Source organism: Harpegnathos saltator, unplaced genomic scaffold (genome assembly GCF_003227715.2).
Source record: "Harpegnathos saltator strain DR-91 unplaced genomic scaffold, Hsal_v8.6 scaffold51, whole genome shotgun sequence".
NCBI classification, from domain to species: Eukaryota; Metazoa; Arthropoda; class Insecta; order Hymenoptera; family Formicidae; genus Harpegnathos; species Harpegnathos saltator.
In genome coordinates, this window is record NW_020230327.1 from 335,995 (window position 1) to 349,628 (window position 13,634).

The following is a 13,634-nucleotide window of genomic DNA, read 5'->3' on the forward strand; positions in this document are numbered from 1 at the left end:
GTGGGCGGAGATTATCGGAGGATCTTTGTCGATATTCATTCTTTCATTCGATATTATTCAAACGAAACTGTTAGAGTCGGAATCGCGTCGACCTTTTCCGCTCGAAGCATCTTTTATTTAACGTCACCTCGTTAAAAATTAGAACGATCTCGTTGAACAAATCGGCAAAGCTCCACAGATGAGAGCTCGCAAATACTTGGTAACGAGTGATTTTTTTTCTTTCTTCCAAAACGAATAAAGACGACGTTAATGAGTTATTTTTTTCAATGGGCAACGAGTGACGCCGTAACGAGTCACCTGCAAAAATTATCTTTTCCGATCCTGCATTTCAACGCATATTTTTTTATCTCTCGACCTAGTTCATCACGTGGTGATTAAGACGCGACCACGTCGCGCTGACTACCAATGGCAAAAAAAAAACCACGGCGGAATCTTTTCATCCGGACTCGGTATTTCCCAGAAATAACATTATCGCACACACATTGACGGAGACTCGCTGTCTCATAAAAGGTCCATTCGTGAGTTTCGACACGGCCCAGGCTACCCGCCGATGAACCGATCCGTTTAGAGCTCTCGATAATTGGTAACACGTGAGCGGACTGACATGTGCTCTCCCGCAGGCTTCTTTTTTTGTCTCGAGACGACGGACGATATTCCCGAAAATGCGAAGCGACGTCGCCTTGATCTGTCACGAACAGAGGAACCATTCCGGTTCCGTTCGCTCGTTGCCGCTCGTCCCGTTTATCTCGCCGGAGACCTTTCTCTCTCCGTTTCTTTCCCGCGCTCTTTTTAACGACTCGTTGAAACGTCGGCGGGTCGATGAAAGAAAAACGGTTTTAAGACCGTCCAGCTCCTCTGCTCGACGATCGTCCAATTACGCTGATTGATCGACGCTTACGCGATCGGAACGTTTCCGCCTCTTCGAAGCAGTCTGTCAAGTGTAACGCTGTAAATTGGATCGAGCGGCACACACGGTGCGATAACGGCTTCAAACTCATTTCTCCGAAAAAGTCCACAAGATTATTAATTCAAATTTAAACCTTAATTAGTCCGTCGTATGGAGGAGTCGCATCGCATCGCGTCGAGACCGGTGCGGTCATACCCATTCCGAAAAGCACGCCCGATAAGATAAAATTGCACTTAAACTATATTTAAATTATATGCAACGTCGAGTGATAAACTTAGCGGTAAAATTAAATCTACATCGATCGCATACATCAGCTAGTTTGTGCATTTAGCGAGCGAGTGCACTCAATCTAATCCTAATTTAGCCGCAGCGTGATTTTGTATTCTCGGCGTTAGAATGAATCTCTTTTCGACGGATAAACCAACGTGTATATCGAATTTATTTGTGGACGCGACCGATATACTGTAAAAAGCGCGGTGCGCAAATTTAGCGGCAAAGCGCGCAGGCATGCACAAGACGTGAAGTATCTCGGTCGCTGAAACGGCCAGCTGTAAATTCCGACCAACAATATGGTGATGTATGCTGAAAATTTCATTGGCGTGTCGCCTCTACGTTATGCATATGCTTTCGTGTCAATTTGTGCGCGATGGCTTTTGGTATGCACCAGTGCGCGCTAGTGCAGCCAAAGTGAGCTCGCTGTTAGATTACTATGTTGCGTCGGTTGCCGCTCGATCGACAATAAGACCGACAATAATGACGACGGTTATTTCCAACCACCGTCGGCCCAGGGCTTTTCCCCCCCTTTTTTTTTCCTTTCATTTTGATTGAAATTTTCGGGAAAAAGTTTGATGGGCGACGACAATCTTTCAAGCCACTTTGACCTCCCATTAGTTTTCGAAGCTTCACGGAAGTGAAACTCGAGTCTCGAGAAACCAGGGAAAAATTCAATCAGGGGGAGGATCTAACGTATATTTATCTTGCTCTTCTAATTTACGGACTTTCGAAAGCGAATAAGGAAACGGTCGTAGCGCCTTCTTTCTCTCATATCTTTCGACGCGTTCCCTTTTTGTGACTTCTCATATACATCACGTGGCACATCGGTGAGAGCCACATTGTCGTGTTATTATGTTTCTCAAATAACACGTGTCTCATAAAACTTTCAAGAGTATTTCATGATTATACTTCGCTTTGAAGCTAATAAAATATCAAAAGGCTCGAGCGGAAAATTTAACGTGGACTAACCGATGACTCTCCTCGCGGCACATGTTGATGAAATCAAAGGAAAATCAAACGGGTAAAGAGGGGAGAAATAGAGAAGGACGAGATAGCAAAACTGAATCCGATCGCGACAAAGTTAAACGTCCCTGATCGGCGCGATCACGATTCGACGAACGTTCGTAACTCGCGCGGTGTCTTTCGCTCCGAGACAACGACGCGGGTCACGACAAAAAGACGATGAGAAATTGAGGACGTTCTCCTTCGCGCTTCATCAGAAACGGATTACGCGCGTACGTGTGCAACGTGTATCCGCGCGCGCGCGCGCGACGTTTATTATCAAAGTCGAAGGAAGTTCGGAACGGAAACGAGATACGACCGCGACAATAAATCACGTTGCGCGGCACGTAAGCGCTCGCGGATCATCTCTCCTCGTCTCGGCAAAGTCTGTCTCGGCAAACGATAGATCGTTTCGCGTCCGTCGCATACCGTCTATTTTTAGCGCCGTCTCGCCGCAGACCCGAGACCTCGTCGTCGTCGTCGTCGTCGTCGTCCTCGTCATTGTCTTGCGGATAACATTAACGGAATACGGATTATACGGGAAAGCGGGAGAGAGATAGTCGGAAGTCCGCGCGCGCGATCGTGTCAAAGTCCTCCGCCGCGCGACGCGCCCGTCATCCCCGAGACATTATTATTCCGCGCAGCATCCGCCTCTCTCCACCATTGTCTACCGTCGATGCGGGAATAAAACGACTTGGACGAGGAAGATGATCGCGGCACTGGAGACCAAGTAACGAGACGACGACACCCAATCGGAATCTGCATCGTGTCACGGGAGACAATACGGTCCTTGTGCGTTCAAGTTAATAGTGTTTGTCCGATCAAGTTTGCGCCGGGAATCGATCCCACCGGCATCGTCGTGAAGACCGACGAATTTCCACGTGGGATATCGTGTGATAATCTTTCCTTCCTCCTTCTACCAAGCGCAAAGGATTTTCCGCCGATTAAATTGTACAATTGAAATAAATCGGCTGACGGTGGAATTTATTCGTCAGAGTGGAAAAAAGGACATCTCGTTTTTGCGAACTGCCTCGCTTGCGATGGAAATTGATAATTAATCTGATGATTAATAAATGACATTTATCAATAACCCATTTGCAATGAACACGTTTCAACGAACACGCTGCTGTAATTAAATCGTAATACTTCATTATAAAATATGTATGCGATTAAGCATGAGAGAAAAATTATTTGCCTCGTCATGCTCTAAATTTCTACGAGTAAAATTCGCTGTAATTGAAGGGAAATATTCGTCCGTATATGGTATTGGTTAAGAATACATTTTTAGATTTGAATTAAACACTCACTTTTGTGATTTCGAGTGGTGGTATTGTATCGTCGATATCGCTTTGACTGGATTTTCATTCGCTTCGAGTGAGATTTCATTCTGAGAAATTAGAAAGTACAGAGTCGCATACAAAGTCACGTTTCGTGTTGAAATTGTCGCGTCAGGCCGACGAACTTTGATCCTGTACGGTACGACGACGAGCAATCCGTTACCACCTCGAAGGCGCCCAATTTCCGGGCAAAGTCCGTGACAAGTCTTTTCAGGGTCTTCGCACGAACCTTGAAACCCGACACGCTCGTCACGAACGAAGCGACCAAGTACTGACGGGGTTTCTCCTTTTTCTGCTCGCAGACATACGGCTACAGCTGAACGAGCAGCTGAGATGCCTCGACGTGAGGATGGAGGCGCAAGTCGCCCTCGTGGCCGAGCTCCAGGACTTCTTCCGCAAAAGGGCGGAACTGGAGCTAGACTACAGCAAGTCTCTCGACAAGATGGCCAGAAGCATACAGCTGAGGCATAAGGAGCAGAAACAAAAGTAAGAGATGCTACGTTTACTGTTGCTTCTGCTTCCTTCCAGCTCTCGGCAGCCTTTCTGCATATGCTGCAAATAAAAGCTTTCCTTACGCTGTCATTGACACACACACACACACACACACAATGTCAGTTGGCTCTTTTTTAGGGTTCCTGAAGAAAGCTTTTTTCTGCAACATATGAAACGCTCAGACATGTGTATCGTTTTTCATATTACGTCATTATCGGACAGTTGGAAAATTTCATGCGATTTGATGTTCAAGTTGATTTTGAAATTCGTTATTACTGCAAGATTAGATTCAACGACAACATTTGGAGCTCACAAGATCTCACGAATCCTCAACAGATGTTTAAAACGTTTGATAATTAGCTGACTATATATATCTCAATGATCTTGATTTCATTCTTGATATCGCGAGATCGCACGGATTTGTTTCCAACAGGTATATCCGTCCGTAACAAACGCTCTTACGAGCTCCATCGCATGCATCATGACGGTTCGTATTTTTCTCGCGGGTGGGCCGCGATTGACATTTTCCGCGCTCTACTTTCACGATGGCGGAAAAGCGTTTCGTATTTTTCCCCGCGTCGTACACGCGCGTGCATTCGCCCGCCCCGTCACCGTCGCCGTCGCCGCTGCTGTAGCCGCTGCTGCATTTGCGACATGCCCCAGTTCCTTCTCTCATTCAACCCTGAACGCGTGGTGCCCCTTTTGTGCGCCGTATTCAGCGGCCACAAAAGGGACGCTGCTTCTCTCGCCGCGCTGTACACACGGGTAAACGTAATCCAGCACACGATGCCGCACGCGCTTCCCCCCCTCCTCTCTCTCTCTCTCTCTCTCTCTCTCTCTCTCTCTTTCCTCTTCTTCATCTCCCTCATTTCGCTTCGAGAGATATCGCGGATCGATAGCTCCTCCTTTGCTTAGCGCATCCGGGGTTACACCGCGCCGGCCACGACACATTCGTTCACCCTTTGCGGCAGCGGCGTGTCTTGGCGCGAAAAATAATCAGTGTAAACTGGGTCTTACGGTCGATAACTGGACGAGTTTAGACGGCCCGTTTGCGACGTGAAAATTATTATTTATAGACGTTCTTAATGTCGAAACAATTTTAGACACTTTGCTACCGAGAGAACATCGGACGCACCGCGGGGACGCTATCTATAATTCGTCCGAATGTCTACAGGCGTGTGATTTTAAACGCGATGTTGTCGAAATAGTTTTGGGTTGATTATTCTCGAATCGATTTTAGACACATTTTTATACGTAGGTGTCACGGTTATCGTAATGTGAGAACAAAATATTACGATTACGATTATCGATGTCGATGGCAGGAGCGAAAGAATTTATCTGTTTAAAAATTCTCAAAACACAAGTTGTGATTAGGTAGTCGATTGGCTACCTAATCGACTACCACAGTTTGATCAAAAGTTACACATTGAACAACACGTTCGAAAGAGTCAAGCAAATAAATGACTCTACTTTCGATAAAAGACTAAAAGAGTAAACTCTCCTCATTGGGTATCGGATGCGTCTTGAATTTCATCAAGGTAAAAATATCGCAAGCTTTCTCCCGTCGACTGTATAATTCATCCGCACAAAGTACATTTCTCTCGTAATACTCGATCTGAAAGACAAGCGTACAGGCGGGGAACGCGGAACGAAACGCCTTTATCGTTACGACGCGCCTTCATAACACATTACGCTACCGATACGCGCTTTTATATCCGCGCACTTGGCGTATGCATGAACGTGTAAGTGGAGCGATCGCGGTTACGAGCACGAAGCAGCCCGGCTTACGACATATTGACGACGATGGCAGTGGCGGTCACCGCAAGACAACGTTCTATCGGTTGTCTCGGCGACGACGACGACGGCGGCGGCGGCGACGGCGGCGGCGGCGATTTAATTGCCGGTGTAATTATGCCGATACGCGCGCGCGACGGAACATCCGCCGTCTCGTCGAGATATCGCCCTTTATCGATCGTCTTTTCCAGGCGGGAACAATGGCCCCTGTTCTCCAGCTACGCCTGCTGGCAGCAGCTCGTCAACGAGACCAAGTCTCTCAGCCGGGACCACGCCGCCCTGTCCGAGGTCTACAGCACCCATCTCGTGGGTCGCCTCAATCAGGTGATGGAGGACGTGCAGCGAATTTACAAGCGTGTGAGTGTCACATACGCGCTCCCGTAATCGCCCAGCATCGCCGCCCTCTCTCTTCTCCCTCGATTGCCGCTGCAGTTGTCGGCTCGCGATATCGCGTCGCCGATCGCGGCTGCGCCGCGCCGTGAGAAGTTCGACTGTTCCATTGTCTCGCCGAATTAATTGCCGCGAATGTCTCAATTCCGTCGCCGGCACGACGGCGACGTTTCGCCACGGCGCCGATGCGCATTCCCAGGTGGGAACGGGGGCCGCCGCGCCGTCGGCTGCGCGACGGTCACGTCGCGCTGGAATAATACGCGACTCGTTTTGTCGCGTATTTCTTTGTCCATGTCGATGCGATCATGCGCGAGACGCGTTTCTTCCCGCGCGCGCTCTCGTAGATCGGTAATTGAATTTCTGTAAATCTCTCTCATCGCTTTCTTATTCGTATACTGATTCTATTTTTCGTTTTCTCCTCGCGGCTGCTCGATTATTTTCTCGTCTTTAATTATTTTGAAATTGTTCGATGAGCGAGACGAGCGTAAAATTGTCAATAATTGTAGCCACAAATATCAATCACTCTCATCTCAGCGTACGGTGAGAATTGAAGATTCGCTTTACAAAGACCGCAAGTACATCCAAGTACATCCATCTGCTCGATTCGTTTCAGTGTCGCGAGATTGGTTACGAAACGCACGAGGAGATACTACGGGTGCTGCACGAGCTGCACACTACGATGAAGACCTTCCAGGCTTACCAGGCGGAGTCGAGACAGGCGGAGACGAAGCTTCGCGTCGCCGAGCAGCAACGCAGCAAGCTCGAGGTCGCGAACGCGCCGCCGGAGAAGCTCGCGCGCAGCAAGAAGTACAAGCTCATCGAGAAGGAAGTTAACAAGGTTAGTGGTAAAATTGTTGAAGGTCGAGATCTCTCGAGCGCCTGCCTTCTCGCGAGAGACGACAGGCACACGTAAGGAGGAGATCCGCTTCGCGCCGACGTCTGAAGTAGCTCGATAGCGCTTGACCTTCGCGAGAGCTCGTGCAAGTTTCTTCTTTCCAGCTGCTTCGAGCAATCAGCCTGCCAAAGTTACGCTGATAAGAGAGCGAATCTGGGATCGTGTGCCGCGAAAAGAAATTGCGTCCAAACTTTGTAAAGCGTATCCCGAATGTGATATACTTCGGCTTGTTACTCGCGTCGAATGCAGCGCGAACGAAATCGAACGGTCCGAGTTTAAGAGTATCCGTCGAGTTCATTTTCTCTAAAGTGATGATTCTCCGCCGGGACGGGGAAAACGGTGTCTATCGCTGTCTATTTTCGGTATGTGGAAATCGATCAGCTGTATTGCAACAATATATTTATTTCGGCGACAGACGGCCCCTGATGCACATCTCCTGCATTTATCGTATATTTACGATAACCGATCGAATCGAAATTCCGCCGGGGCGAGCCACGTGTGCGTCGCTCGCCAATTCGCCCTTCTTCTCCTTGAGGACGACCCTGACCGCGGATAAATCCGTCGTGCCCCGTGCGCGAACTCACTAATACACAATTCGACGGAAGCGCCGATGACTTCGGCGAAAACTTGGCTCTGTGACGCGTTTTATTCCTCCGGTAACGACACATTCCCTTCTAATGACCGAGCTCCTTGTAGACCTCCTGTTCACCGCGCCTCACGTTGTTTACCGTAACCAATGCAGAAGCCGTCCGCCATATGCTCGCAAATTGACCGGCCGTTTTCGGGACGACCCTGGCCGTGGATAAATCTGGCGTATTGCGTTCGCGCGCGGAGAGTGTCCTTCGGCTTTTGGCAGCGGTGTGACGACTCGTTACGAGCGGACGACGCGGTCGCGATGGAAATTATTCGTCGACGGTCATCGCATCCGCGCGATGCGCGATGACTTTCCCTCTCTTCAGCTCTCTCAGCGCTCAGGCAGCTGTTGGCACCTGGCGCGACCGAACGGGCCACGCGGCCACGCGGCCTCTTAACGGTCGGTCGGTCGGTTGCTCGATCGTCGCTCCTGGCGACAGATCGCTAGTGATTTTACGCCGGCGGTAAGATTTATCGTCCGCGATCAGAGGGCTCTCTTTGCGACGATGAACACGTTTGACGGCACGAATTCGACGTGCTTCTTTTTCACATTCGCGCGTCCACCAGCTGTTCGCGAAGTCAAAGCGACGCGTCGAGCTCGGGCTTGAGGGGGGAAATATGTTTCAGTACGTTTCCGCTTTGTCGCACGACGATTCGTATGTAACAGGCCAACGCCAATAGGCATTGGGGAGTCGTGGCGTATTTTTTATTTTTTAGACCGGACGATGGCACACATCGGTATTTTTTAACTTGTTAAGAGTGAATCGGGGCGCTTGTTTCAAACGATAATACTTGGGATCGGGTTTGAAGGTTTATTTAATTTCTCGATAGCTTTGTGCATCGCTCGTCTTATTCTGTAAGTTTCTCCAAGTGAAATCCCGCTCGAAAAGTAGAGCGACAGTCGAGTCATTCGATATCGAATGGCTTTTCACTCCTATGGATTGAATTCTTCTTTTCGCTGAATCGCGGGGCGAATAGTTTCATTCGAAATTGGAGAGTGAATCGAATGTACTCCACCGATGCTGGAACAAATACACTCGAGACGATTGGAACATCCGCCGTAGATGTTCCAGATTCAGACAATCAACAATTTGATTCTTAAAGAGGGTCAGAGAATACGGAGGAAAAAAAATGATGCGTCTTGGAGGATTTTTAAAGGCGAGAAAATATTTTGCGAAAACTTTGTCGGGTTGCTCTTTAATTTAATTTAGATGTGAACTTGTCGAGATAATTGTCGAGATAACGGTGCAAATAAGATTCGATAAATTAATAACAAAGTTTCTGGCACTTGGGTTTCCTCGATATCGAGAAATTGGGTGTTCTTTGTTCGTGTCCCTTTAAAAGCGAGCGGGCACTTCGCGTGGGGCTGGCTGGAAGTTTGCGTGTCTGGCCTTCGTCGATGCGATTGAAAGGAAATTGAAAGTACAGCTGGAACGAATAGTGCTGTCGTCTGTGCTGCGTCTTAATAATTTCGTTTGGAGGAGTGCAACGGAAATACGTTCATTACGGCTCGGATGCTGCCGCTAATTTCCTCTGTCACAATTTAACAATAAGGATATCATTAAAATCAACCGGCAGATCCGTCGTTCGCAGAATCCATTCGCGCTGCGGACGTCGTTGCTGATTGCAAACGCGAGTGTTGTTGCAAAACGAAACTGGAATCAAGTCAGTCTTCAAAGCGCGATTTGTAGTAAAAATGAACGATCCCCCTCTCATTCCTCCTCCTCCTCCTCCTCCTCTCTCTCTCTCTCTCTCTCTCTCTCTCATCTTCTGTAATCTTCCACGGTTGTGGCGATTTGAAGGAATTTATGTATATTTCCCTAATTTTAGCCAAAGTACGTTTCAGGAAATTTACATTCGCGCAAAGCTCGCGAGATATATATACAACTTTGAGGACATTGCAATAGTCGTAGGAGACGCGCGAATATGGAATTGATGTTTTTGTTAGTACGGACATTACAACGTCGGAATAGTTTCCGTAAACGTGCGTTACTCCGAGAATAACTTCGTTATCACGAGCACGCTGCGTGATTTACGACTGTCGTCGCACGGGAATTATTACCGCCGCCGCTCTTACCGCGCACCTCGCCCAAGATTAGAGCGAGACGCGATCGATGACACTTTATATCCTCGCATGCTACGCGCATTATCAGAAGGAAATAACAGCCCCGCGAAATATCGAGCTGAGCCATTATGGTGCGGTGAACGAAAACATGGCCGGGGCCAGGTGAAGACGCGGCCATCACCGCGTCGACCGAACAATATTCAGGCCAGTCGCAGGATGTCCGAATTAGGTATCTGCGTCATCAGTCCGGCAATTGTTCCGCTTTTTGCCCATCATCGCGTCCATCTCGTTGGCGCTCGTCGTCCGCTTTCCGCGGAATCGAGCGCAGAGTCGCGCTTTGCAGCGAATCCCGTCTCTCCGGCCTTTCGAAAAGCAGCTCTCGCGCATTCTGGGGCGCGAGTCGCGGAGTCGGCGAGAATGGCGTGCGAATGACAATCGCGTACGACTGAAAATGAGAACGAAGGAAATATTGTTCCGAGAAACGTTCTCTCCGCGCGATATCTAATCTTTCGAATTATTTTTCCGTAAATTGGCGAAATGTTACGCGTCGAGTTCACGTCGCACTTGGCCCGTCCGCCGCACGTCTTAATTTCCAACGGCCAAACTCAATTTTCCGTTGGGCTGTGCGAGAGAGGGAGAGTCTTAAAGCTTGTAGGGAATATTGTCCAGCCTTTGATGTCTTTTGAGAGGACACAAGCGCACTCGTATGTTTTTTTCGCATCAAACACGTTCGTTTCTATCTTCTGCTAGAGTGCATTCACTCCGCTTCTCCGTTCATCTGAAGTCTCCCGAGATACAAAGCACTTCTTCGGCCTACCTGGAGTGGATTTCATCCACTCGGCGAAGTGAATCGAAGTGAGACTCCACGAAATCCGTACGACGCGTTGTCCGTACGTGTCTTTTTTTTCCCAACCTACTACCAATCCGAGCAGACGCGGGCCGAGGATTTAGGGACGACCTGACAGAATGAATTTTTTGCCGTGCACATGCAGCTCGATGGAAAAATAAATAGCGCTCCCCCTTGGGCGGCTGTAGTGTGATAAGACAGATGGTTAAAACGGCCTGCAAGTAAAGGGGACATCGAGAGAAAAAGACCAGGGAGGAGAAGCAGGAGCCTAGCAGGTCGAAAAAAAAATATCGAGAGAGAGAGAGAGAGAGAGAGAGAGAGAGAGAGAGAGAGAGAGAGAGAGAGAGAGAGAGAGATAGATCGACAACACGTGCAACCGACTCGTCGCCGTCGTCGTTATCGTCGTTACACTCGGCGCCACTGCTCGCATCCAGCGTCGAACGCACGTTCTCTCGTTTATGGGACACGTAGATTTGACAAATTTCTCTAAAATTAAATTATTTAATGTCTGATCACGCGGATGATACCGCTGATTGTTATGGAAGTTACAGATTATTCAGAGTTGTACATGGAGATAAAAGAACTTCTTTTACCCTCCAATATTACAACTATCTACCGATTGTGTAGGCGAGTTGAAGAAAAGAAATACGTTTCCCGGTTTGACCGAGAATAAAAATAAATATAAAATATCGAGAATAAAAAATAAAGAAAACGGCGTTATTAGAGTATTATGTCTGTCGGAAGTTACATTGTGTTGGCGATTGAGATAAAATTCCGTCGGAGGCGTACGACGCGACGGTGTATAGTCGTAAAGTGACATAATCGAAAGCAAAGTGACGAGCAGCTGGATCGTGCGCATCACGAAAAGCGATAATCGCGGATAATCCTCGGAGGGAAAAGGACGCGACCGCACAGGCGGTGCTCGTCTGGCTGGAATCGACCGGGTCAATTAATACGCTGCTGCCGGTCGCGGTCGATTAATGAGATTAATTAGACTAAGCGGTCCCAGTCGGTCGCGTCGCGTTGCGTCGCGGCACGCACGAGCAAAAGTCCCGCGCTCTTCTGATCCGCAATCTCCTTTCAGAGGAAGAGCAAGTACCAGGAGGCGAAGCTGAAGGCGCTCAAGGCGAGAAACGAGTACATCCTGTGCCTGGAGGCGTCGAACACGACGATACACAAATACTTCGTCGACGACCTGTCCGATCTCATCGACGTAAGTTACTCACACGCACACACCCCATTGACCCCCCGCGACTGTCTCGCCACCGCCGCCGCCGCCGCCGCCGCCGCGCTTTCTCTCCGGGCTCCGTAATTGTCGTTGCACTTGTTCGTCGGGCTACGACGTCGTTGCTCGACATGAACCCTACGGAATCGTCGCCGGCGATCCCATTTCCACGACGTTGTGTGTTCCATACTTGGTCGTGAGCTCGATGTCACGTCGACTGCCTCGCTGATTCCCATCGATTGCGCGAAAACCGCAAAAACCGATCTTGGACCGATCGAACAGTCCAAGATACGACGAAGATACGGTAAATTGCAATGCACGTGGCTCTTTCAGCCACTTGTCGTAGTCCTCTCTGTTTATCGACCGTTCCCTTTAGATACGATTCATTGATACGAGACGAAAGTGCAGTCGGAGTTGATTCGTCAAGATGCTTTTACTTTGACGACGATTAAATCGCGGACGACGACGCGACGCTTCGGCGTTTGCACGTTAGACAGATATCGCACGACAGAAATGACGTGAGTGCGTCTGTGTGCTCTCCTTGCGTAGTGCATGGACTTTGGATTTCACAACTGCATAGCAAGAGCATTGCTGATGCACTGCAGCGCGGAGGAGGGCAGGCAGCGTTCCCTGCAATCTGGCGCCGAGCAATTAGCCGCTTGCGTCGGTGCGCTCGACTCCAGGGCGGATAAGCAGAGATTCCTGGAGTCTCATCACACCGCCTTCATGATTCCCAAGAAGTTTGAGTTCCAAGGACAACGCGGAGATGAGGTACGGCAATAACGGCGAATTTCAGCGGGCGAAAGATGATGAACCATGAAGAGACGACCATGGAGAGAGGGGGCTTCTCCTTCGAGCTTTATTAAATTCTTTGATGAGAAGAAACCCCCGTCATATTTTAGTCAAACAGTAATTTGACTCGTAAGAAATGTCGCTTTAGCGAATCGATAGGTAAATTCCCGGGGAACGCGGGAATCGAACGGCATGTGATGGAGTAGTGAGTGCGCATTTATTAGGAGGTCGAGAGAAATTTCGAGAGAATTTAGGACATTTTTGCAACATTTCGATTCGAAATCGATTAGCTGTAGATTCAAGCTGTAATTCAAGTGTCAACGAACGAGAATAGAGAAATGCATTTGATCGTTACGATCTGTGTCGAGTCCGTTTCTCGAGATATAGCCGCACAGCCGCACGAGCGCTCTGCTAAAAACCGCCGCGCTTACATTTCCTCCCGACAGACACCCGAGCCCGAGCTGCAAAAGATGCTGCACTCAGAGATGGAGCAACGGCTAGCGCAGCTGCAGCAGAGGGTGACGTCGTTGCGTACCGAGTCCGAGGAGGTGTGGAAGACGCTGGAGACCGCGGAGGCGAGTCTGCTCGAGATGCTGACCGCCAAGGATTACGATTGCTCGCGATATTTCGGTGAGAATGCCGTGCCTACGTCTAGGCCGCCGGAGACCGTGCAGATCAAGCTGCGGGCCGACAGACAGGAGACCGAAGAGTTCTACCTCATAGTGAGTAAACGGGGAATTCTATCTCGGCGACGGTGTGTGAGAGCGAAAGACCTGGCCGTGCGGTAGAATATTGATTGTCGCATTAGCATTCGAAGGATAGTGGAAGCGCGAGAAAGGGACAGGTAGGGAATAGCTGAGAAAACGCGTCGCTGCTCGGTACTTGGAGAGAAAGAGAAAGGGCGTCTCTCTCTCTCTCTCTCTCTCTCTCTCTCTCTCTCTCTCTCTTTTTCTTTCCATAGATTATTTCCCTGAAATAAAAC

The 13,634-nt window shown here is 49.1% G+C and overlaps 1 protein-coding gene across 8 annotated transcripts in view; it reads left to right on the forward strand.

Annotated features, from left to right (window-relative positions):
• Positions 1-13,634, forward strand: part of LOC105186631 (SLIT-ROBO Rho GTPase-activating protein 1) — a 70,322-nt gene that overhangs the window by 45,784 nt on the left and 10,904 nt on the right. For all 8 annotated transcript variants that reach the window (XM_011146969.3, XM_011146970.3, XM_025302647.1 and 5 more), the window contains 6 exons: positions 3,822-4,005; positions 5,997-6,162; positions 6,809-7,033; positions 11,720-11,848; positions 12,410-12,631; positions 13,099-13,374. In XM_011146969.3, coding sequence (XP_011145271.1) covers positions 3,822-4,005; positions 5,997-6,162; positions 6,809-7,033; positions 11,720-11,848; positions 12,410-12,631; positions 13,099-13,374 — 1,202 coding nt within the window. The remainder of the gene's footprint in view (positions 1-3,821; positions 4,006-5,996; positions 6,163-6,808; positions 7,034-11,719; positions 11,849-12,409; positions 12,632-13,098; positions 13,375-13,634) is intronic.